A 26,139-nucleotide genomic window follows, 5' to 3' on the forward strand; every position below is an offset into this window, starting at 1 on the left:
CATGTGACTTTTTTTTTAAACTTCCTCACACATCTCATGTTGCTTTCTTCCTTCCTTTGATAATCTGTCTCCTCTCAGACAGCTCATTACCCTCCTCCAAAAACCAGACTGGAAATTCAAGTTCATTAGCAGACCTTGTATTCATACAACATGTTCAGCTTTCAAGGTGAGATATCATCTTATTCTACTTCAAGATTCAGAGAGAGAGAAAAAGAGGAGAGAGAGAGAGAAAAAAGATGAGACAGAACAAAAGCATCTTTATCCATTATGATTTATTCTCTACAATACTTCATTAGAGGATAGAGTTCAATGATTTACACTCAGAAGTTATATAGCTAGGAGGCAACCAAGTGTAATACAAATAATTGGTCTGACATCTCTGCACTGAATGTCAAAAGAACTCTCCTTGCTTTAAGGAAATAAAATTAAATTAACCAAAAAATGAAACATGTAGGTTCCAGAATACAAACAGAAAACAGCACTAAGTCTGTGAAGATTGCAGATGTTAACGTATTACGAAAAACAGGTAATCCTGTCCCAAAGTTAAAATGAACTTTCAGGATTTCTTAGACTTTTTTGTTCTTATAAACTGTAGCTATATGTGATATTTTGACCATAAAACTTTTCAGACTGAAATGGCCTCTATAGAGATTGGATGTTTAACATTATGAAAAAGTTTTTAAGAACCTCACAGTGGAAACATTCCAACACTGACATCTCCAGTGATCAAAGACATTCTCCTGTAGTTACTGTAAAACAAGACAATGCATAATTGCAGCAAGGTAACTTCCCAGCAATGGTTATCATGAGAATAAACCCTTCTGGACCAAAAGGCATTCAGCTAAGGATGAGCAAAATCCAAACCATCTGACTATTGCTGGGACCCTCTAAAGAGCAGATTTTACCTGCTATCCAGCTGAGTTCTACAGCAACTGAAGGGACCCCTGCAGAGATGATCTTTAATCCTAGTGGTCAACATTTATTTTGGTTGCCCACTTCTTGTTAGGCAACTGAAAGGCCGTATGTTTCATTTCAGACTTGTCTCATCCTTATGCATACCTGCCATCTAATGATCCAGAAAAGGGATTATTTCCTGAGAACCACTGTCCCTGCCAGAGATTTTTCTGAGATGATGTGATTACTGGCATGCTTTTCAATTGATTTCTAACTGGACCCCACTTGGGACTGATTCTGAGGGTGCCCAGTTCTCAGACAGCAGACTGGTATTTCTTGAGTCTGCTTGCTCTTCCACTCAGCACCAAGACAAGAACACAGTCCATCTTTAATAGAGGCATTTTTATTTATAAACTGGGTGGAGGGGATGGAAGTGGGAGGGGTAAGGCTTCCCCACTCCCGAGCCATTCAGCCCACTTCCATCTAATGCAACCAGGTCACTCAGTCCTAAAGTTCTGTTCTTAAAATGGCAGCTAACCCACTCCCTCCTCTATTAAAATTCAATCCAATCCAGAGAACACAATACACTGTTAAAGACACAGATCAGGGCAAACATTTGAAAAAGAAACTATAGAGTCGTGTAGCCAGGCACTATACACCTGCATGACCTGTCTCGCTAGTGTGCCCAGGGGTGAACAGCCTGGCACTATATACCTGCATGATCAGTCTCACTGAGCATGCTCAGGGGCGAAGTTTTAGCACCAATTGTTTTGTTTTTTTAAATCTTTAAAAATCAAATTATAACATAGAACACTTGAACAGTAATGAGTGTAGCCCTATGTATCAGTACTGATTGATGGTGGAGGTGAATGGTATGTCCAGACTGGACCCTGCCCCCTCCCCCATCAGTTCACGGCACCTAGGAGAGTAATTACAAATCACTCTAGTTTGTAACAAGACTGATTTATTCTCAGCAGCAGGAAATCGTGAAACAATCCCTTCATCTTCAAACTTGTTTCATCTACATCACAAGGGAAATGTGGCAATTCATAAGAATGACCCAGTACAGAAGCAAGGCTGGGACGATATTGCACAGATATCCAAAATAGGACCCCCTCCTTTTCCTCACATCTACATTTCCCCAAGAGCAGCACAACATGACACTGACAAGCAAAACTGCAGGGTTTTGTTCACTTCTTCAGAGGAATTAGAAGGAACAGCATGCACAGTTTTGAGGTTTCTTACAGACCCACTTCCCACATAAGGAGAGAACATGTGTAAATTTCTGGCTGGGAATATCAGACTGTTTAAAAAGCCAGCATTACCACACATATTTTAGAGGATATATGCAATCAAATATCCTTTAGTCCATTATGTTCTTAATCTGTGTTTTCTTTGACCATCCTTGCCTATTACCAAGATATCTGTAAGAAGCTTGTATAATCATTTTACAGTCCCTGATAATTAATTTAGAGGTGCCATAATCCAGTATTGAGGACATCATTCAGTGACTTGGGTAGGAGGAGTATGCAGACTGGATAAGAAGATGCTTCCATTTAGTGGCAAATATCTTGTGTAATCAGCAGTGATGGGTGAGGAAATACAAAATGCACAGAAATTTAATAGGGTTTGAGTAAAACTGATATTTAAAAAAAAATTGCTTGGTGTGGCTATGACTAAATTGTGTTAGACAGTGACTTACAAGCTAACCTACATAGCTTTACTCTGTAGACCTGCCTTGAACTGGAACATCAACAACTCTCATATCAGATCAATAGTCACCCTAGAGAAAGTGGCTGTCCTGTTGAAAGGAATGTCTCCGAGAGTGCTTGCTTGACTTAAACAACTTTCAGGCACTAGATGCATTTGTATGACTGCAATCAATGCCCTGCAAGAGCCCCCTCCCATTCCCCAATCCATCGTAGGTTCTACCACCAGTGTCTAAGGCAGTAAGGAAGCCTAGTTGTAATTGAGAGGAGATCTTCCAGGCAGACTCAAGTACCTCACCATTTCTGTTCAATAGCAGGCTACATCATAAAACACGGTTTAAACCAGAAAACTGAATATGAACCAGAAGAAGAGGGCTGGAGAATTCAACTGACAGTGGAATCCGAGAATTAAAGCCTTCTGGGGTTTAAGCAATGGTTTCATTTGTAATACCATCCAAAGGGTGTTCACATCTTTAAATGGTTTCCATCCAGGAGGAGGGGGTGCTATCCAGATGTTCAACCCTCCCCTTAACGTGATGTCCACCTGTGATGTTTGGGGACTGTAATCAGCTCTTGATACACAACAAATACCAGAGATTAAAAAAAGAATTTAAAATAACCTAAAAATGTTTTGTTGGACTCCGTTGCCCAGACTGCCAGAGGAACGCTCCTACTTGATCTGGGGGGCTTTCATAATTAACAATTCAAGTTTCCAGAACGTAGGACATACAAGGACAGAGCAATCTGAAGTGGCACTTTCACTCCCAGAGGTCTTCTGCACCTCACTGCAATTCCTAGTCATGGAGCCCCAATCCAACTAAACCCCCATTTTGAGGGAAGGCTGAGATAAGGCTTGGGCCCCTGAAGTTCTGTCACACTCACATCATTCCCCCCAGGTCAGCTGGAAGGCAGACTTGGCAACGGAAGCTAGCATCATAAAATGGTGCAGTAATAGAAGTAACTGGACCAAGAAGAGGAGGCATCTGCCCCAATGATGTCATAGCCGTTGGTGGCAACTGGGGGGCGGGACTGGTCATGCAGCCGTGTGTCAGGAGTAATGATTGTAGAGGGGTGGGGCATGAAGAGTGCCATTCTGGAAACAATGCTGACGGGAAGCCATATATTCTGCATAACTGATTGTCACCTTCTCACTGCGGTACCTGGGAGGAAACAGGAAATAACAGGAAGTAACTACAGTACAATATTCATCAGCAAAAATATCAAGTGTGTACTTATTATCTTCACTTATGTAGCATCACAACGGTTGAGCAACCTCACACAGAGCAAGATGGGCTCCGTGCCTGAAAAAATGTAAGCTGTGAGATTAGAGTGAAAGACTGAAGAAGTGCTTTGTGTCTCTATCCATCCATCCTATAAGCAATGCCCAACATTTTTCAAAGTTGGGTGCCTAAAATCAGGTTCCTAAACAAATATTTAGACATGTGATCAACATGACCAGATTTCCAACAGTGAGACCTCTCAGATGTCAATGAGTACTCAGCACCTTTGAGAATCAGGCTACTTTGATGCAGGTACCTATGAATTTAGGTACCTAACTTAAGGCATCCAAGCATGTAAGTTTTGACCCATGATTCAAGAGAGGACACAAGTGACCTGTGCTAGTTTAGCACCAATGACTGACAAAGATATTTGTTGCCTATAAACAGAATACTGTTTATATCAGATCATGCAAGTCCTTCTAGATACCTAATGTGTGTGGAAAAGTGAGCTGTTTTAGCATCACATATTTCAACATCAGAGCCTGACCTGAGACAATCATAGTTACAGCATTTCAGGAAGTGGTAGTCCGGGACACTGGCAACAAGCTGCTAGTTTGCATTCGTTATGCATGTTTGCTCTGAGAAAAGCCATAAGCAGAGGAGTTAAACTTTTAGGGAAACAGTAGAATGTATTTTCAAGTGTTATTCACCCCGGTGTGAATTTAATTTTTAATATACTTGAAACATTTATGAAATGACTAATAAAGCTGCAAAGTAAAGGAGGGTTTCCTGAAGAGTGTACATAGCTACTCTATGTTCCACCATCAGAATCCAAAAAATCTGAGGGTCCATTTTGGGAAACTTGTGAATTTCTACAACAGATAAGGGTTTGCTTCCATCCACAGCATTTTACATATGTACACAATAGCTGAAGGCAAGTCCATATTATCCCTGGTTTTAATGAATCTTCATCCAATCCCTTCCTCTGTTACTATAGCACATTTCTACTTCCTTGCTCTAGGGATGAGGGCTGACAAGAAGCAGAATGTCCCCATTTTTACCCAAAACAACCATATCCTGCAGACACTGCTTCCTCCTAGCAGACACAAAGGGAATACAACCAACAGTGCAGTTGGGAGCATGGATAGGTGGGCAAGTCTGAAAACCAGCCTACTTTAAGGCTGGTTCCACCGTAAAAGAGCTTTACCTTCCTTACAGATATGCCATCCTATTGAGTAATATATGGACAAAAAAAACCCTTCAAAAACAGACTCCAACGAGAAACTGCTGAATTGGAATTAATTTGCAAACTAGACATGATTAAATTAGGCTTGAATAAAGACTGGAAGTGGATGGGTCATTACACAAAGTAGAACTATTCCCCCTACTGTTACTCAAACCTTCTAGTCAATTGTGGAAATGGGCCATCCTGTTTATCACTACAAGAGTTTTTTTTTTTCCCTCCTGCTGACAATAGCCCACCTTAACTGATTACTCTCGTTATAGTTGGTATGGCAACACCCATTTTTTCATGTTCTCTCTCTCTGTGTATGTGTGTGTGAGTGTATACACGTATCATCTTCCTACTGTATTTTCCACTGCATGAATCCAATGAAGTGGGTTTTAGCCCACGAAAGCTTATGCTTAAATACATTTGTTAGAATCTAAGTGCCACAAGTATTCCTCGTTCTTTTTGCATCTACTTTATGTTAGCTTAGTGAGTTCTACTTCTTTTAATCTTTCACCTTGATAAATGTCAAGTAAATTTAGAGGCAGTAAAATTTCATTTGGAATTTGCTCACTTAGAGGTGCCCAGCTCCATAACTTCTGCATGAACTGAACATGTTATACTGTGTTGCAATATAAACTCTCTACCTCATGTATAACATTTACGATGCTGACCTTCAACCTACACCTCTCATCTGAACGTGGCATGTCAATATTGGTATCAAAGGCAAGCAGAAAACGGATTGTTTTTGAAACCAATAATATACTATCTGATTAAGTTAAAACTACAAAGCTGTCAGCTTACCTGGTGAGTTTAATTGTTTTCCTAAAGTCATTGGTAATCGGAGCCTTAAATCCACCTTTCCTGAGCAAGGAGTCTATGGTCTGGATCTGATCCCAGTCTGTTGAGAAGTAACAGCAAGGGGGATTATTATTTTAGTATATAGCCACATTGTAAAGAAAAGGAAGAGACAAACAGGGCTGTAGAAAACCAGAAAAACCAGTGCTGACAAAAAACGGAACATACAGCAGGTTACAGACTGAGCCTTATAAACACACTGAGTGAGTTGGACATGCATGGTCTCATACTTGCACACTTATCTACACACACTCCAACCCTTCTAAAATCCTAGGGGAACTGTAACTCCTGTAATATAGCAGCTTAGTGTTCTTCTGGGAAGGTCTCCGCCCTGCTACTGCTGCATGGACCGCTGACCCATTTCTCCATGTACCACTCAAGTTTAGTTGTCTAAATCTTAAAATAATACCTAGCTCTTATAGAGTTGAATTTGGATCAGCCTGATGGTCTAGTGACAACACAGTGCACTGCTGTGTGAGAGATCAGAATTAAAATTCCTACCTTGGTCTTTTGCCCCAGGGCCAGCAGGATGTGACAACTCAACTCTGCAATGTGGAGGAAAGGAGGCAATATTTTGTGCAGTTACAATGGTGGCCATTGCTAGTTGAGTGGGAATTGTGCTCAAAGGGTGCCTGGCTCCTGCCCTCATCTAGAGGAGCTACATTAGCAAGAATGAGGAGAAAAGTCTCTCTCCTGTTGGAGTGCTGGTGCTGTGTGGCCTGCAGATATCCTTGGTGGTGGGAGAAACATGAAAGAGGAAACATGCAACGCTGAATAAAGCTGAAAGGTCCAAACTTCAAGATCCTCCACTGCTTAAGTCCGGGATCCTTTTCACCCTAAAGGACTCAATTGTGTGTGTACATGGGAGGGGAAGAAGGGCCAGATGAAAGCCAGACAGCAGTGGTGTAGAGTGTCTATTAGCCACATGATGTTTGGTGTTTGTGGCTCTAGTGGAAGGCCTTTCACAGCTATTGCAATCTAGACCCACAATCCTTAACTTTAAATATGCCATTTCTGTGACAAGATGAACTGCCATATATGGCAGCCATCTGAAACCCACCTTGTTCCTTAGCAACCTCAGGTAAGTACGTGGCTGTACGTTTGACACCTTTCTCATTGATGAACTCTATTCTGATCCCATGGATCCCAACCTACAAATGGAAATGAAAAGCCAAGTGAGAGGTATTTGCTGGGATTGAATCCCTGACTGACTTATCTTCATCAAAGCACAATGCATCACTGCGCCAGTCTGGCCACATTCCTGCCATGGTAAAGGACCTTCTCTCTCTCCCAGGCCAGCCTAACCAAAGGCTTCCCCAGATGGGCAAATGGCCCCCTGCCTCTTCTTCCAGGCCAGCACAACCAGTCTTCCTGCCTCCTCTCCTGGGCCAAACTAGGCCACAGACTTCTAACAGGGCAAAGAGCTTCCCATCTCCTCTCCTGGGCCAGCCAGGCCATGAGTTCCTGTAGAGGAAGAGTCACACCAGCAGACTACACCCACAAGCCACAAACTTTGGCAAGTCCCTCTTCTTTATTTCTCCTTATAAAATGGATGCATTTCCATGTACGGTCTCCCTAGCATTCTGGCACCAATTGGCTGCTTAGGACCTAAACGATATCCTCCTCTAATCCCTAATGTCCTCATATTCCACCAAATTGTCTCTAGATTCCCATAAAACCAGCCACATCCTCACCTCCCTTAGCCCCCCAATTAGATCCCTTCCCAACCACAACAGGACTATTCATCCATCACTTAACTGGTCTCTTTCCTGTCTCCTCTTGTTTTCCATCCCCAGTTCCTCTGAGCCCAGTTATAACATCCATACACCCTTGTAATGAAGGAGACACATTACCATGTACTAACCCGAACCCGAATGGAACGAGAGAGTGATGCAGAGTTCCAAATGCACCTGTTCTCACCTCCCAGTCCAGGTAGTCACTGGCATCCTCAAAGTTAGTGAGGAGGGAGACAGAGCAGAAAAGTTTAGGCAGCTCCTCACGGGTCAGGGGGGGAAATCGGCTGTCCTTAAGTGCACTACAGAGGGACAGAAACACATGGCCTAAAACCAGACACTGCAACATTTCAGACACACACAGAGTCATTACATTTAAAACCTGCCTGAGATGACAGAAAAGTTTCTCCAGTCACAAGAGGTGGAGGCCATTGTAAGTAATCCTACCCTGTTATCTTCATATTATGTATCCAGAGACCTCAACATGGTTCACTAGAAGATACAACAGAGCCTCTCTGGATTTGTAAAGAAATAGTCGCGTTGGCAAGAGAATTGAAACTGCATTAACCACCAAAACGTTCAGGCTGCGGGCACATTCAGCATGTAAATAAGTTTGAAATTACCTTTAAAAAAATTAAGAGGTCAAGCAAAATCCAGATGTCACAGATAACAGAAGACTCAGCTGTTGCAGAGATGGTCCATAAGGTCCCTGGTATGTCACGTTTTTTCAACTATCGTGCAGTTCTGAACGTTTCTTTTATTATGAAATGTATAAAATTATACAGATTTATAAATCTAATAAAATTTCTCTGATGCGTTGAATCCTCTTTAAAAACAGAGGTCTTTAGCACATTAGGTTGGTCTCAGAATCACTTCATTTTCAGTGTTATTACCTGGTTAATGTGTATTCCCTGAGTCCTGAATGAAGATTCATGGCTGAGAAGGTTCCAATGCAGCCACGAAGCCGCTTGTCTCGCCCCGTCTTCCACGTCACAAAAAGCGGACTGAAAAGGCAAAACAAACACACGCTAGCCTCAAAGAATCCCAGCCTTGGGGGAGACAAACAAAGTGTGAAAAAGCAAGTGTGTGCTAACTCTGATAAGCACCAGTGTGCCATCAGTTACCTAGTAATTTTTTGTTAAAGGCATTTCCCCCCTCTTTTCAGTATCTGTAGACAGATCAGTATCTGTCACCTTTTCCCATGAGCAGCAGAGTTGCTTAACCCCATAGGCTGCCTCTCTGTGCAAGTCTCTGAATTCTTGGTATTGTCCACTAATTTATACACAAATCCACAACAAATTAACATAGGTGAAACAAACACCTATACATTTATAGCATGCCTTTAAAACTGAAGGACACCAAAGCGCTGCACAAAAAGCACACACTTAGGGTTGTGAAAAAAACTTTTCTTCAGGAAAAAAACAAACCTAGATTTTTCTGGGTTATGTCCAAGTTCTGACATCTGGATCAATTCCCCAGGGCTAGGAAAATTTTTATTCATTACTCCTTTTGCCTATGTTTCATTTGATTTATATTTATGGAGATTCTCTCCTGCTGAACAGACATTCCTGACTGAACAAAAACAAAATACACCATCCCACCCTCTTACACAGTTTTATTGCAATTTTCACACCTTTCTCCCCCAAGAATTTATATGAACATATTTGCAGGGTTTTTTTTTTATTTTTTTTTTGGGGGGGGGGGTTTGATATGAGAAACAGTAGGCTCTAATTTCAATCTGTGAATAAATTAACTCCTAACTTTTTTAGAACAGGAAAATGATGATGAGATTGTCAAGGTTTTCATTATACCTTTCTTGTTTCTCAGTAGGCCCAGATGGGAAGCCTGCAGGGGGGAGAGGAACAGAAATGGGTGGAGTCATTGGTGGCTGGAGAGGAGGTTGTGATTAGCGGGTGGAATAGTGTCATTAGCTGTTGGGAGAAGGGAGAAAGTTTGTGAAGGGCTGAGAGGAGGTATAAGGTCGTGAACTGTTAGGGGGTTTGCTAGAATCTATAAACTTCTAGAAAGTTGGGCAGGGCATCTGATAATGTGGAGCTACACATAAAGCTGGGTAGCTAACCTTATTTTTCCAGGCTTCACAGTACTGAATTCAATTGGTCACTTTTAATTCTAACCAGAATAAATGAGAAAGGCGTTAAACTAATGTTTCAGAACAAGTGATTAGTTGATACCAAACATCAGTGTACGAATTTCTCAGATTGAATATGTCTAAAGATGAAAAATGGTGGAAGAGAAGCAAGAGTATGGACTGAAGTAATGAAAGCAATTTTTCTAAAGAAAAATCTAAACACCGTCAAGAGTTGTGAATGAATAAAGTTAAAAAGGATTCATTCTCATCTCAAATAATGCAGAAATTTTTTTTTTTTAATTTTTCAAAAGGTGCCGTTGGAAGAAATGTTGTCTACTGAAGTGGAAGAGCAGAATCCTGATGAATCTGTTGATCCTCCAAGTGAGACATTTTCAATTACCAAAACCACCATAATGTTTTGCTTAGGGAACAAAAATAAATGAAATTGTGAGCACTTCTCAAGTAGTCATGTAAACTTCTGATGTACAGGTGTACACTATTTAAAATCCAATGAGGAAAGCGACACCCATTAACATCCCTGAGCAACAATGGAATTGCCATATTGGATCAGAGAAGTCAGTCACCATTAGTTCAGTATCCTACCACTGACAGTGGCCAGTACCAGACACAGTTCCAGAGGAAGGAGCAAGAAAGACTCAAGTGGCAATTGTGGAATAATCTGCCACAACAGGAGGTTGAAAAATTCTTCCACAACCATTAGCAACCTGGTTGAATGCAAAGAAACACAGGATTGATGGTTTGAGCAATGCTTGGTGGAACTCTCAGGAGAATGCATCTCTACATTTCCATCCAGCTACTGCATACTGAAACTGGCAACGAGCATGTGGAAAAACATAATACACATTTCACATAACAGACTCTATAGAGAGGTACTAAACTTGCAAAAAGAGATGTCTGAGAAATTTAACAGACTACAGGCTGATGACCTTACTGCCACAGACTCAGTGGAAATTTGGCTTGATCTAGTGAATACTGGAACCGCACAAGGACAAATTAAAAAAAATAAACAAATCAAAAACGCTCTGGAACCCTTCCTTTACTTAGCTAACATGACACTGATCCCAAAGAGAAAGGTCACAGGTTGAGCCCAGAAAAAGAGGGAGAGGCTCCATGGTTGATGGAACATAATCCTGAGTTAGTTCCGTCTTTTCTAGGATTGAAATTGAAGATGCATATTTCTACCCAAAATCTGTGTTTTCAATGAACTGGATTGTGGCTTTTTTTCATTAATATGATGGAAATATAATCACAGAGGACAGGATAGTTGAATTCAGAATAGTGTCAATTTTTAGAAGACCAGCATACCTGATGCTGTACAGCCAACATCAATTGTGCATGTTTTTAGCACATTCACATTGCTTTGTTCAAAACTTCTTAAAATAATGTTGATGCTGAAAAAGGATATAATTTGGTAAAAGTATCCTGGTACCAGAGGACAGACAAAATATAGTTAGGCTTCACTAATTAGCAAACTAGGAACTTGATTATGGCATTCTTGTTGGTTTCCTACTTCTAGAATTATGAGCTTTTTCATTTTATAACAAGGGCATCTACTTTACCATTTGTCTAGCATACCTGTCTGTCCACGTGACCTGGTCACTATTAGTGCATACCTTTGTCTCTTGTCTATACCTCTTAATTATAAGTTAACAGAGTGAAAAGGACACCATTGCAAATTACTTCTGTGTTTTTGGTCTAAGTGCTTTGAACACTTGACACCACTCGGTTTTATATAGTTTATTACACTTCTGTCTCATGCCCCAGCATGGCAACATCATCCCATAGAGGGAACCTATGCCCATGCGCTTCCTAAGGGCCTGAGAGAGAGTGTTTGCTAGTAGCAGCAAAGCCAGGGCTTTGGAGCTGTGCTCCGGCTCCGGAGCAAGCTCCAGGCAAAAACCTGCAACTCCACTGCTCTGCGCTCCAGCTTCAGGCTCCGCTCCAAAGCCCTGGAAGGAATAGCAAGCAAGCACTTGCACTGAATAAGGGGAAGGAGGAGATAGGCCCACAGATGTGATGTTCTGCTCTTTTTAGGACCTTCATAAGTATCACCTTAGGAACAGAAAAACCCTTATTAAAAAAGAGCAATTTTAAGAACAAGATGTACTATCAAAAACTTGAATTATTTAAAATTAGTCAGCTGAACAGTGCCTTTTAACTCTAAAGTGTTCTGTAACAGAGTTTGTGTGAAAGAGGTTATACAAAATAAAGTTGCATTATTGACTTGGGAATAGACAAAACAGTACAGCTCATCTTCCTGTTCCAAGCAGCAAGCAACAAACAATGAGCAGATTAATATACACTTTTCTAAAAGAAACCCTGAGATCCCAGGGAATGACAAGGAAATATTTAGATTTGGATATTACCAGCAACTATTTTATAGTCTAGCCTAGACCATTTCTCTGCTCAAATGTATTTATAGTGCATTAGAGTACAGTATGCAGCCAGAATTCTTATGTGATGACAATTGCACAGATACACAACTTATGTCATGTGGATGCCACATATTGAAAACTGAATGGGGGTGGAGGTATCCAGTCTATTTAATAAGTCTAACAAGCTTAGCTATTGACAAAGGTGGATGGGTACTTTTACATAAATTTTACATTAATGTAAATTAACATTAAAAATTAAAGCAATTTATTTTTATCCACTTTTGGTGGTGGCTCATCTGTGCCACAACCCCTCTTTAAGGAGTCCCACAGAGGTCAATTCTCAGCCCACTGTTCTTTTCTATCTGCTTCTTTGTCAGATTTGACACCTGTAATGACTTGTCATCCATGCGCTCTGCTTGCCTTGACTAAGTAAACTTGGGGTTCCTCTCAACTTCCTCAGCTAAACCTCACAGATGGAAATGCTTGAGGAGTATCCTCACAGAACTAATCCATCTCCTGTCTTTTTCTCTTAGACATCTTCTTTGTTCATAGCCTTGGTGTCATGCCTGAATCAGGACTCTCCATCTCTTCTATAGCTGCATATCTGCCTAACACCATCTCCACAACACTGCCCATTTACACCATTGCTTTGATTCCTCCAAATCTTCATTATCTCACTGACTATTGCAATTCTCTTGCCCATCCTCTTACACATACAAAGAATCACCATTGTCTCACCCAATCCTCAACCAACTTCAACTGGCTCATCCTTTATTTCAGGATGGATCCCTTGTTTTCAATAACCTTCCACTGACTTGCTTCAACCTACCTCTGACACAGTCTATTCTCCTACCACTCACCAAGCAGCAGCGTCATCCCTTCACAAAATCAGCACGATAGGCATGAAGGTTGGTTTCACTGCAGTACCTGCCACATGATGTTGGCTCCCTACCCCACCCTCAAACTTACCATCTTATTTTAAATGTCTTCTGAAAAGCTCCATACCACTTCTGTTTCTCTTACTCTATTTTAACCCTTTTGTACAGTTTGCATGAAAGGCATTATACAAGTTAAAGCTGCACTGTGCTTTAATGAGGGTGATATTACTGTATAATTAAGTTCTTTCAGTGAGGAATCAAATCACAGTAGCGGGAAGTTGGGATGCTTTATCGTAAACTGGGATTGTACATCTTGGTAAGGGATATATTGCATGATCTAGCCCGTTAGATAGGGAGCTGAAGCTTCTGGGTAAGCCTATTGCTCTTCCCACAGAGAGTTTCCAAGCTTAAAATTTGCCTTCTATTAGTATGACAAATGGAAATGTCATTCCCTAAACGCCTACTTATGTCCAAAACAAATCAGATATGAGTTTTACTCCCTACTTATGGTCAATCTTTTTGGTTTTGATTTTAGATCATCCTACAAGCAGCACAATACCCCCCTTGTATTCCTGAACACTAGTTTGCCTGTTTTCCAAAGATCCCTTCTCCCTCCCCACCAAGTCAGAGCCCTGGGTGCTGGACTGTCAGGTTTCTTCCTGCACATATGGGTTTACTCACTAGGGATCATTGGTAAATCGAGGAAGTCGTGGCTGAGGGAAACCATAGAGATGACAGTAGAGTACGTCAAAGCAGTAACAGCACATCTCCGCTGTCACTACAAGGTTCTTGGTACTGTTGGCAGTTCCGTTAGACCGAGAAAGGGGGCTCAGAGCTCCTGAAGTGGGATTCATTCGAGTAATTGGGGAATTTGCAGGGCCCAAAGTTAAGTCAGATATGTTCTCCCTTCCATTGCTCCCATCTGCATGCTGGTGGTTCTGAAGAGGACCCGAACTTGAGCCTGGCACAGTTGTAGCCTGATTCCCGTGACTGTGTGTTCCACTCCCAGACAATTTGGGTTTCTTTACCCCACAACAGCCTGCTGCCAACTTGGGCTCAAGTGGAGGAACACAGCGTCTTTTTCCCATCCTGATTCAGCACTTGCTGCCTGGAGCACTGCAGAACCCTGGCAAAAAAAGCAATATAAAAGATTGTTACACTAGGTAAAAAAGCAAGAGTGTCTTCCTCTCCCCTATTAAGATATTAGACAGGTTCATTTTTGGGGGGGAAAATGACAGAGCAACACACTTACAGATACAAAACAACACCCAAATCATTGTACAGAGAGTAGGCGTTTCAGTGCAGAGTGGCAGTGTACATAAGCCACTATCTCCACCTGATCACACTAATAACATGATTGGTGAGGCTTACTGTATATTTTAAAAATAAAAGTAGGAAAATCAATACAAGAAAAATCATTTGGCCTCCAAGCAGGAAGTGAAATAGAAAAAAAGTGCTAGGACTCTAGTCACATCCCACTTGGCACCCTTCACTCCCTTGGGGATCATTCTTTCACCTACCGGCTACTGCCTCTCCCTTAATGGCTGTTAGCCCTGCATGTGGTGGGTTCCCCCTCCCCCACTCTCCTAAAGGATGTGGTCCACAGATCTTTTGTCGCAAGTCTCTTGAGAGCCAGGCTGTTGGCTTTCCTCCCCTTGATTCAACTCAGGCCTGGTCAATATGTGTCAAGAAGAAAAGGAAACTGCCACCATAAACTGCTGTTTTATAAAAAGAAGCCATTACTGCAGACTCCAGCACAGCCACACCAGGACTAGAACCACCAGCTAAAGGAAGCTGATAGTGTTTGCACACATCAAGTGCCAGCAATACAGACTCAAACCAGGGCTCATGGATAGGAAAGGCTATAGGTGGATATGTACCAGGGTAGGGAGTAGCTTTAAGCACAGTGTATACCCAGCATAAGAGAAGGAAATGGAATACCAGCCATGGGGGAGGAGGTAGAATTTAGCATGGTCAGAGGATGTGGTGGGGGTGCAGAAGAAAACACTCGTACACTCACAAGATGTAGGGAGGAAAAACTGAGTGCAGGCTCATGCACCCCGGGAAGGAGCAGATCGAATGTAGGCACAGAGATTGGGCACCTGTGCAAGAGGGTCAGGAAATGATTGAGGGTCAGCATGCACAAGGGTGAGGACTGAGTGTGTGGGGGGGTAAGAATCTATGTAGATAAGTACATGGTCCCATCACCATAATATCCAAACATATCAAATTTTAATGTGTTTATCCTCACAACAACCCTGTGAGGTAGGGAAGTATCAGCCCCAGTTTTCATAATGGGGAACTAAGGCATGGAAAGTCTAAGTTATTTACCCAAGGTCACAAAGGAAGTGTAGCAGAGTCAGAATCAAACCCAGGTCTCTGTTTGACAGGCCAATGCTTTGACCACTGGACCATTCTTCCAATTTCCAAATATTCAAGTGGTGGGTGAAATGAGTGCACACACACAGGCTGGGAGGAAAAGAACCAATTTGGTACATAGCTGATTAGACTGTTTTTGCAGGGAAATTCCCTTTCCCTCTCCTACAACCAAGAACAATTTAAGCTCTAAAGAGTTACTTTAGCTGCTACAGGACTGTTGTGCTATCCCAAAATGGAACACGATTGGTTTGGGATGTTCGTGAGTTGTTCTCTCTCTCTGTGGACTACTTCTGCTTAAAGTGTTTAATTAAATTGCACAGGTATGTGATGTGCTATCTTTCCCATACAACTATGCCAATACACCTCCATCCTGACCTGCAACAGCCCAATGTCGCAGTCCGAGTTTGGTTTTGAGCAGTGACCACTCATCCTCCCCAATTGCTTTGTGAACAAATGAAGACTAGAGTGATACCAAGATTATTTTCATTTGTGACCTAATCTAGAATTTGACTGAGTAGAGATAAAGGCACTAGCTTTCTTCAAAGCAGGAGCCGCCTTTTAATGTGTTTGTAATGCACCAAGGAGCCTCAATCTGGACACTAGTGTAATACAAATGAACCAAGTCACACCACATAGCTCTCGCTTTATCACTCTTAAATTCACCACATATATACCCTGCCCTGTTTACATATTAGACTACATCTTTTGAGAGCAGCAGCAAGACTAACAGTGCATGCTCAAGAAACACTTGTTTCAGAGATTGGGCACTAGAATCTTTGGGTTTCCAGCCATTTAAACAACATATCCCTTAAAAGCACAACATTTGGTCATCCTGCCACAACGTTAGTTTATGATGCAGAGTTGACAAAACATGAAAGCACTTTCAGTTTATCCAGGAAGGCAACTTTAGCACCCTGGGGTGTTGGCAGATTGTTTCTCTCTGTGCTACGAATATAGGTTAGTGCAAAGAAATAGGAGCTTACTATCTTGTTGTATTAGCATGAAGTCATACTTACTGAAAGCAGAAAACTTGTATTGCCAAGAGAGCAGCAGCGTGTGGGGGAAGCTACTTAATATCAGGAATGAATTCTCTTTTCTCAGGTCCCATTCCTATTCCCCAAATCTGAAAGGGAGGATTTCAGGGATTGTGTGTTACAGATGAGGCTGAAGTTATAAAATGGTCATTACATGAAGACAAGAATTGTACAAAAGGATTCATGGAAGCTAGAGACTGGACAGGAGTCCACTCCTAACTACCAGGCCTAGCCGATATACGGGAAGAGATGGATCAGGTGAAGCTGCTAACAAAGGCTGGGTATCTATCAATCACCACATTCCCTGGACCTCTTGCATATGCTACCGTCTGGGTATAATATAAACTCATGCAGAAGTCAGCATGCAATGAACAGATGCTTTAGTGGAGGCACTGTTTTTGATACAATATCAGACAGCATTTCACCTTAGTTAAACTCTGCCCTGGACCAGGAACTGCCTTCCCACCCCTCAGGAAAGGGCAAGACAGACAGAGAGCAACCAGGTGCTTTCAGTAAACTCCAATTACTCTAAATACCCCAAGACATAAAACATGGGGAATCTGCAAGGACTGGCAGGGGTAGGGTGGAGATGGGGCAGGTGACGGTGCACGTGCAGTGAGACGGGCAGGAGGAACTGGCAGGGGAGAAGTTGGCCTGAGAGGCAATATAGCACATGTGGGGGAGGGAAAGAGTTGACTGGGCAAGTGGGGAGGAAGCAGGAGATGTGGGGGTTTAGGTGGTTGGAGATGACCAGGCGGGGGATGATGGGGACAGCAGGTGATCAGTTAGGAGGGCAAGAAGTGGCTAGTGGGGCCTAAGGGAAGGAAGGTGACTGGGCAGGTGATGGGGCAAGAGATGACCAGATGGGGAAGAAAGCAAGAGGTGACCGGGCAGGGGCAGGAGATGTACGGCCAGGGGAAAGGAGGTGATAGGGCAGCAAGTGACTGGGGGATGGGTAGAGGAGTTGATAGAACAGCAAGTGATGTAAGGTGGGGGGAAGGAAGAGACAGGGCAGGGGCTGGTGGGGCAGCAGGAGGTGACCAGCTGGGAGGGCAAGAAGTGGCCAGCGAGGGCTGGTGGCAGGTGATGGGGCAGCCGATATAAGGGGGTGGGAAAGAAATGAGCGGGCAGAAGGTGACCGGGGAGGGAGCGGGCAGGTGACTGGGGAGGGAAAGGAGGTGACCGGGGAGGGGCTGATGGGGCAGCAGCAGGTGATCAACTGGGAGGGCAGGAAGTGACCAGCGGGGGCTGGGGGAGGAAGGTGACTGGCCAGGTGATGGGGCAGGAGATGACCGGGGCGGGGGCAACGAGGCTGCTTCTCGCCAACAGGCGGCGCCCGAGGCCGATAAACTTTCCGGGACGGGGGCGCGCAGGGCTGCACAGAGACACCCCCCCCCCCGCGTCCCGGCTCAGGGCGGGGATTTAACCTCCACAGCCCCGCGCGCCGGGAGGGGGCCCGGCTCCCCCAAGCGCAGAGGCCGCTGTGGGTGGGGGCCTCGCCGGGGACTTTCCCACCTTCTCCTCCGGCCCCGGCGCAGGACGCGGCTTCTCTGCCGTCTCAGCCCAGCCGCCGCCGCTGCCTCCCCTCCGCCGCCTCCTCCCGCTTCATGGAGCCATGGGCTGGGCAGGGGCTCCCCGGAGAAGCGGGCCCGGCGGGGCGGGGGGGGCCGCACAGCGAAGCCGGGGCGAAGAATTCCCCAAGCCGCCGTGCAGAGGGGCTGGAGGACTGGAAGGGAGCGAGGCAGCACCCAGGTCCTCCCCTATCCCAGAAGCCTCCTCCCTGACAGTGAGGTAATAGGGGAAGAATGTGCACAGTCCGCCAGCCTCCCATCGGCCCCGCGGCCTTGGCCCGACCATAGAGAAGAAGGGATAGTCCTCCACAAAGAAACCATAGACGCCAAATATTTCCGCTTCGCATCATGTGACCTCACCATAGGCACGTGACTCTTTTAATACGAATGAGTTAAAATGGCTCTTCCTCCTCCCCATCGAGTGCGAACCGTTGGCTTGGGCCATTGGCTGATGGAAGGGCCTGACTCACGCGGTGTGAATTCTGCTCTCTCATTGGATAATGGACACGGTCGGAGGAGCGCGCGCGTTTGGGGGCGGAGAAGGGCATGCGCACTAGAACGGAGGGGTGGGCGGTGGTGTCTGCTCCGAGTTGTATGGGTGGGCGGCTCAGATTCCGCTGTGTAGGCAGGGGCCGGGCCAAGCTCCACGCGACAGCCCCTACTCTAGTGTAGACACGGCTGTGCCGCGAAGTGGCGACCTCTGCTAGGTGGTTCATATCTCTGGCGGAGGCCGGGGCTTGTCTACAGTGACCGCTTCTGACTGGCTGAGCTGAGGCCAGCGCCAGCCGTAGCGTTGGGGCCAGCACGGACATCTCGGAGCGAGCCGTGCCCACACGGGGGAGTGGGGGGTGTTGGTGCCTTCTCAATGGCGGCTGGCAGAGGCACAGCAGCGACTGGTGACTGTGCAGCCATTTTGGGGCTCCCTTATTCCTGCTGGTCTTACCACTTGGGCATGCCCATTGGCTACACGACACAATTATGTTGGCCTGTATTAAGTGTGTGTAGCACCGCCTCAGTAATTAAATTGCTTTTGTGCGTGCACCCTATGTTCATAAGAACGGCCATACTGGGTTAAACCAAAGATCCATCTAGCCCAGTATCCTGTTTTCCAACAGTGGCTGATGCCAGGTGCCCTGGAGGGAATGAACAGAACAGTTAATCACCAAGTGATCCATCCTGTTGCCCATTCCCAACTTCTGGCAAACAGAGACTAGGGACACCATCCTGGCTAATAGCCACTGATGGACCTATCCTCCATGAATTTATCTAGTCCTTTTTTGAACCCTGTTATAGTCTTGGCCTTCACAACATCCTCTAGCAAGGAGTTCTGCAGGTTGAGTGTGTTGTGTAAAAAAAATACTTCCTTTTGTTTATTTTAAACCTGCTGCCTATTAATCTAATTTGGTGATCCCTAGTTCATGTGTTATGAAAAGGAGTAAATAACACTTCCTTATTTACTTTCTCAACACGGGTCATGATTTTATAGACCTCTATGATATCCCCCTTAGTCATTTCTTTTCCAAGCTGAAACGTCTGTCTTATTAATCACTCCTCATACAGAAGCCATTCCATACCCCTTATTTTTGTTGCCCTTTTCTGAACCTTTTCCAATTCTACTTAGCTGTTTCATTAAGAAAACTCAAAACTAGGGCTGTCGATTAATTGCAGTTAACTCACGCAGTTAACTCAAAAAATCATGATTAAAAAAATTAATCATGATTAATCACACTGTTAAACAATAGATTACCAATTGAAATGTATTAAATATTTTTGGATGTTTTTCTACATTTTCAAATGTATCTATTTCAATTACAGCACAGAATACAAAGTGTATAGTGCTCACTTTATATTATTTTTGATTACAAGCTATTTAGATGCCAGATGTGCTAAAGATTCATATGCCCCTTAATGCTTCAACCACCCTTCCAGAGGATACGCATCCATGCTGATGATGGGTTCTGTCTGATAACAGTCCAAAGCAGAGCAGACCAATGCATGTTCATTTTCATCATCTGAGTCAGATGCCACCAGCAGAAGGTTGGTTTTCATTTTTGGTAGCTTGGATTCTGTAGTTTCTGCATCAGAGTGTTGTTCTTTTAAGATGTCTGAAAGCATGCTCCACACCCCGTCCTGATCAGATTTTGGAAGGCACTTCAGATTCTTAAACCTTGGGTTGAGTGCTCTAGCTGTCAATAGAAATCTCACATTGCTGCCTTCTTTGCATTTTGTCAAATTTGCAGTGAAAGTGTTCTTAAAACAAACACCATGTGCTGGGTCATCATCCGAGACTGCTATAATATTAAATATATGGCAGAATGCAGGTAAAACAGAACAGGAGACATACAATTCTCCCCCAAGGAGTTCAGTCACAAATTTAATTAACGCATTATTTTTGTAACAAGCGTCATCAGCATGGAAGCATGTCCTCTGGAACGATAGCCAAAGCATGAAGAGGCATATGAATCTTTTAACGCATCTGGCATGTAAATATCTTGCGATGCCAGCTACAACAGTGCCATGCAAACTCCTGTTCTCACTTTCTGGTGACATTGTAAACAAGAAGCAGGCAGCATTATCGCCTGTAAATGTAAACAAAATTGTTTCTCATAGCGATTGGCCGAACAAGAAGTAGGACTGATTGGACTTGTAGGCTCTAAAGTTTTACACTGTTATTTTTGAATGCAGGTTTTTTCTGTACATAATTCTACATTCGTAAGTTCAACTTTCATGATAAAGAGATTGCCCTACAGTACATTAGGTGAATTGAAAAATACTATTTCTTGTTTTTTACAGTGCAAATATTTGTAATAAAAAATAAATATAAAGTAAGCACTGTACACTTTGTATTCTGTGTTGTAATTGAAATCAATATATTTGAAAATGTAGAAAACATCCAAAAATATTTAAATAAATGGTATTCTGTTATTGTTTAACTGCACGATTAATTGCAATTATTTTTTTTAATAGCTTGACAGCCCTACTCAAAACATCAATTTATTTAGGAATCTGAATAAAAATAGCTTAATAGCACAGTTACACTAATACACTGACTGACCCTCTCATCTTTGAAGACTGGTTAATGTGGGAAGTGTGTGGTTAGATGTTGATAAGTGGGGTGCATCACACTTACAGGTAGAGGCTGTAGGGCATGAAAGCTAGAGTATTTTGAATATAAGGCACTTCCTATGAAGTATAGTGGTGGCAACCCCTAGGTATTGCTATAGGAGAGATGGGAGCATAAAATGGCAAGCCAAAAACTAAATCCTAGTTCTAGTTGGTAATGTTGGGAAAAATCTTTTAATCTCTGCATTCTTTCACCTCACAGCAATGTTGTGAAGAATGAGCGTAGGGTATAGAAGATTTGGAACTGTATGGTAGAAATAAAGAATGTATGGCTTTGCCCTTTCACCCCAGAGAGTTTGACAATATTCAATCCAGAAGCATTTTGGAATTAAAAAATAGGAACACTGAAACACACCCAAAACCATACTTAATTTAGGAACTCCCCAGCGTTTGAAGGAGAAATGGGGCTGTTGGTTTCACAGTAATTTGTTAGCTGCCTATAAAGAGTTACTAGTGTTTCCTCTGAAAGAGAGTGAAGGTCTCGAGCTGCAAGTCAGGCGAAATGAATTGACAAAGCTGTGTAGAGAAATCTTACACAAGAATTACTGGCTCTACCAGCACTCCAGACATTGCCCAAAATGTTAAAAATATACGTACATTTCTTCAGGTTATCATAAGGGGTAATGTATCCAAAGAGGCAGCAAAATGCTGTGAGGAGGACTGCTGCTGTTTCAAGCAACAACAAAAAATGGTCTGAGCCCAGGCTTTATCCCCAGTACAGCATCCCACATGCCCAAATTCAGAGAGCTGAGTTTGCTGCATCCGCCAACAAGCATGCAAATCAATGGCTGGTGTAAATTAGCATAGCTCTGTTGAAGACAATGGAGTGCCACCATTTTGCAGTAGCTGAAGGTCTGGCCCAAGATTGATTCAGAGAAAAGTTAGAGATAGATTTGTCAAGTTACAGGCAAACAAAATTTCAGAACTCTTTTTAAAAATCCTTGAGCACAAATGGCCCTTATCTGCTCCTTGTTACTGCCTAAAAACAGTAGTTTCCTCAGCACTAAACGGACTCTGAAGTTGCCTGTATTTCATTTCAGTGTTTAAGGAATTTCAGCCTTCCATCTAAAAAATGAAGGTCTTGTATATAAATAGATGTATAGTATCAATCCCAATTATTACAGAAACCATTTAGGCTTAGATGATAATGTCCTAGTTGAAAGGATTACATTAAGAATAGCTTTTTGGAATAAAACAGCAAAGCATCTAAGAGCAAGACCTATAAAGCCATAATGTTCATGTAAAAACCATTTCTGATCATGACAAATGATTTGTTCAGAAAGCCATTTTCTGCTGAAGGCTGGCAGTTATCAGCCTGAAAGGGGAATTTAAGCTTGCTCCTGTGGTAGATAAAATTGAGTATTTCTAACCTTCTGTAAAACCTAGGCTCAGCTGAGCAGATTCATTCTTCATTGAGTCTATATTACTTTATGCCAAACAGTGTTTTGACAATATTATGTGCATTTCAAGATAGCCCTTTCCTGAACCACAAGCAACAAAACTGATAAGTGAAAGTGATTTGATCCCACAGCTTGCCTTCCACATTTTGTAGTATGAAAAATTAGTTCCTTTATTTCTTCGCAGAATTAAATTTTTACAAGCCTGTAAGTACATATTTTAAAAGTTTTTCAATGGTATTTTACTGACATTTTCACTCTCCCCCACCACTCCTTCCAAAAGTTAAGTTCCACACCACAATTTAAGTTGTTCCATATTAGCCAAAATTACTGTAACATTATCAGAAATGCATTACAGAGATGTATATTTTTTAAATAAAACTAGAGTCAAATCAGAATGAGACTGTCTTGGCAGATGGATCTGAAATATGGTGCATATGAAAAAAGCAGCACGCTCACCTTGTTATAATGAGTTTTATTCATATTCAGTGCTTCCAATCTCTTTATGCTACAGAATGAAATAGCAGCTTTTTTGGACAATTTCAGATGGTCAGAAAAGTACATTGAGTTTCCAGTGACCATTAGCCACCTGAAGATTAGAACTCAAAATGAAAACTAAATTACTTCCTAAAGCAAGGTGGTGTCATGAAAGTTTGTGTGTACTGTGCATAGTTACTCAGAATTAATAACTCTTCATTAGTGGACTAAATTTGGGAACCCTTATGGAAACTCAGGATAAAACTGAAAACCACACTTGCACCTATATAGGCTGAAACCCCAATGAACTATCTTTCCTGACAGCAGCAGAAGAGGTAGATTTCTGTTTCCAAAATCCAGCTCCTCATTCCTGCAATGTCTTTCAGGGGATGAGTTTCTTTTAGAGCTTATGGGTTGTGTATTTTCTATAGCATAAAAATATACAAACAGCTCAGTTACAAAAGTCTCCAAGTCCTTTATTAAAGTTTTCAGGATGTATGTGGTACATACAATTAACAGCATCACACCAGCTACAAGAAGTACTGTGTTGGAAGAGAAGTACTTCAAAACAAGTATCCGAGAGCACCAACATGGACACACACAACAGATACTACAAAATCACTTTGAAATGGTTCTTTAAAAAAAAAAAAAAAAAAAAAAATGACAGCTAGGACTTCAGAACCAGGAGATTCTAAATGTGGCAGATCTAGTGCAATGGCACTGGATTAAGAAGGTTACTTCAGACTCTGGAAAGTCAGAAAAACGGAGGGGGGGAGGGAAAGAAAATCGGTAACTGGAAGTGGTGTCATTTTCAATGGTTTGAAAAGCTCCTGGCAGTCTGAGCCAATACTTTCAGATCAAATTCTTGAGGTCTCCTGCAGGAATCCATGGACAAACCTGCAAGTTACCTCTAAATTCTAAAATGAAAAGGGGACTGTCCATCACACACTGCATTACGAGTACCAGTTAGTAGGCACTGACACGTCAGGAGGGTTAAACAAATGTGACTTCAAAGAGTTTAAAAGGGATGAACCTGAGAGAAAAATCTTTGTTCATTATGACAGATCCAGGCCAATCCCTCCAGGTCAATGGGCTCCACACATCCATCTGTGTTCTCTAGAACTCATCCTTTTTAGTCAGATGCTCTACTTCAAAATAACCCCCCCCCCCCCGCAAAAAAAAAAGACTGCACAACTCCATTCTGTACATGTTCTCCATTTCCAGAGTCCTTATTCTTCTGGCTCTAGACCTTCTCCTTTCGCTTTAATTTGGACACTTTCTTGACGGTTCCATTCTTGTTTAAGAGCTTCAGAACACGCTCCTTGTGATCCAAGACCTTCAGCATGGAGTCTCGGGCCTCACTGATCTGATCCATCACAAGTTTACACCTCTGCATATTCCCCTGAAATACACACACTACTGTCATTAAGAGCAGAACTCTCTCTCTCTGTCATTTCCAAGTCTGTAAGTCACCTTTGAATAATCACTCTTGAAATACACTAACATTTTCCCCCCTTGGTAGTTCTTACTAACTGCACCATAGCCAGCAATAGAATGAGTTTGTAATTAAGGGTAAAGTAGATATACTGAGCCATCAACTTTTACCTGTATCAGTTCATTTATTCGATGTAAGTCGTCATCAGTTGCTGCCTTTTTCTTGGGGATTATCCCTTCCTGCAGGGAGGTGAGGCGCTCATACACGTCATGCTCCAGGTTAGTCTAGAAGACATGAGACCTTAGTGAGAATGCCCATCACTGGAATGCACAACATTCCTCCATATTAAGAAAATTATACACAAGCAAGTGAGACTATTCTGCTACTCCCTCAGCTACTCATGTTGCTTATTCATGATGGAGCCTTTGATGTAGCGTTATTCTTCATACTAACATCCTATAAAAGGATTGCTCCACTTCTGAACGAGCATGGATCCTCACCAGTGCGCTCTGACTCTTGCCCCTGAAACAGATGCTTTGAAGAATTCAGAGGAGTACAAATTGCATCCCCACATCTGAATCCAGAGCAGCCCCGATCCTTCTGAAATGCGGAGCTGCTTCCCTTCTTTCCTCAATACTATTCTGGGAATGCAGAGGTTTGGGGGAATTTGATGCTAGAATGCAGAGCACCTACCTCACCCCCAACCCAAAAGAGAAACATCCAAGAATGTGGAGCAGTGCTGCCTCCTCCTATCAGCAGCACCATCCCAAACAGACATCCTCAGACCTGTGCATCAGAGGGAGGGAGTTGCCAGTTTTGAGCATCTGAACAGAATGCATCAGCTTTTATGTCTGGATCCAAACCTCCACCATTCTGAAGTTTCTGAACCACACGCAACACATTCCTGACAACTGGAGAGCATATGGCCAACTCCCTACAGACCAAACAGTCTGAGATACTCCAGTGTCTGATGTGTTTTTCTAATTCGTGATGCTTACAAAACAGCTAATGCTCATCTAGGAGTACTCCTACTTTCCCCATGTTGTAGGAAGCTCAACTGGTAAGTCCCATTCACTTACCAACTGCAGTAACTGTGCTGCGCAGAGATGGACTTTCCAACCTTGCGCACGGCAGGATACTCCTTTCTGATTGGCAATCTCCTGCAGCATAGCCTTCTTCTCTTCTAAAACCAAAGAACACAAATCTGATGTGTCTAACATAGGAACAAAGGACAGTTATGATACTGTAAGATTTTTTCCCCCCTCCATATGCTCCAATAAGAACCTAACACAGATCAGTTGGTCAGGACAGCAATATCCACTCATGTACCAGATATCTGAAGATTTCAGACATATGTGGAAGTAGGGGCAGCAGAACTGGGGTGGGGAGGAGGGGTGACGGGACAACAGTAAGGGTTAGTGCTCCCACTATAGACATAGTGTGGGGGCTGGTCTATGTTTCTGCCTCTACAATATTTCCTCTGTACCTGCAGAGGAGAAGACAGGGCAGCCCAGCCCTGCTCCTCCTCTGGGTGCAACGGTAACAGGACTCTGCAGGGGAGTCCAGGTGAAGGTGGTTAGGGCTCAGCACAGGGGGTGTGGATGTGGGGGACTCAATGGGGTGGGGATCCAGGTGCAGCTGGTTGGAACTCGGTTGGGATCTGGGTGCAGGTGGCTTGTCAGGGTGGTCCAGGGGGAGTGGGGCTTGTTGGGGAGGTG

The 26,139-nt window shown here is 43.0% G+C and overlaps 2 protein-coding genes across 5 annotated transcripts in view; both read right to left on the bottom strand.

Moving 5' to 3' along the window:
* Nucleotides 1–269: 269 nt before the first annotated feature.
* AMMECR1L (AMMECR1 like) lies at nt 270–18,197 on the bottom strand. 4 transcript variants are annotated; one of them, XM_024216806.1, is made up of 9 exons: nt 17,934–18,197; nt 16,401–16,507; nt 13,687–14,131; nt 9,070–9,123; nt 8,536–8,646; nt 7,830–7,944; nt 6,970–7,060; nt 5,856–5,952; nt 270–3,763 (listed from the first exon to the last, which is right to left on the bottom strand). In XM_024216806.1, the coding sequence occupies exons 3-9, from the start codon at nt 14,091–14,093 to the stop codon at nt 3,652–3,654; spliced, it is 987 nt and encodes a 328-aa protein (XP_024072574.1). In that variant the 5' UTR covers nt 14,094–14,131; nt 16,401–16,507; nt 17,934–18,197; the 3' UTR covers nt 270–3,651. The 4 variants fall into 4 exon arrangements, with proteins under 4 accessions (XP_024072574.1, XP_024072575.1, XP_024072576.1 ...); XM_024216807.1 differs by lacking the exon at nt 16,401–16,507; XM_024216808.1 differs by lacking the exon at nt 9,070–9,123.
* Nucleotides 18,198–23,631: 5,434 nt separating this feature from the next.
* The window catches only part of SAP130 (Sin3A associated protein 130), a 33,394-nt gene continuing 30,886 nt past the window's right edge, over nt 23,632–26,139 (bottom strand). The window contains exons 16-18 of the mRNA XM_029911108.1: nt 25,501–25,634; nt 24,592–24,705; nt 23,632–24,388 (exon numbers count right to left, since the gene is read on the bottom strand). Of these exons, the coding sequence (XP_029766968.1) occupies nt 24,230–24,388; nt 24,592–24,705; nt 25,501–25,634 (407 nt within the window). The 3' untranslated portion in view covers nt 23,632–24,229. The remainder of the gene's footprint in view (nt 24,389–24,591; nt 24,706–25,500; nt 25,635–26,139) is intronic.

The sequence above is a fragment of the Terrapene carolina genome, unplaced genomic scaffold, assembly GCF_002925995.2.
Source record: "Terrapene carolina triunguis isolate 2854851 unplaced genomic scaffold, T_m_triunguis-2.0 Scaffold88, whole genome shotgun sequence".
Classification (NCBI taxonomy): Eukaryota; Metazoa; Chordata; order Testudines; family Emydidae; genus Terrapene; species Terrapene triunguis.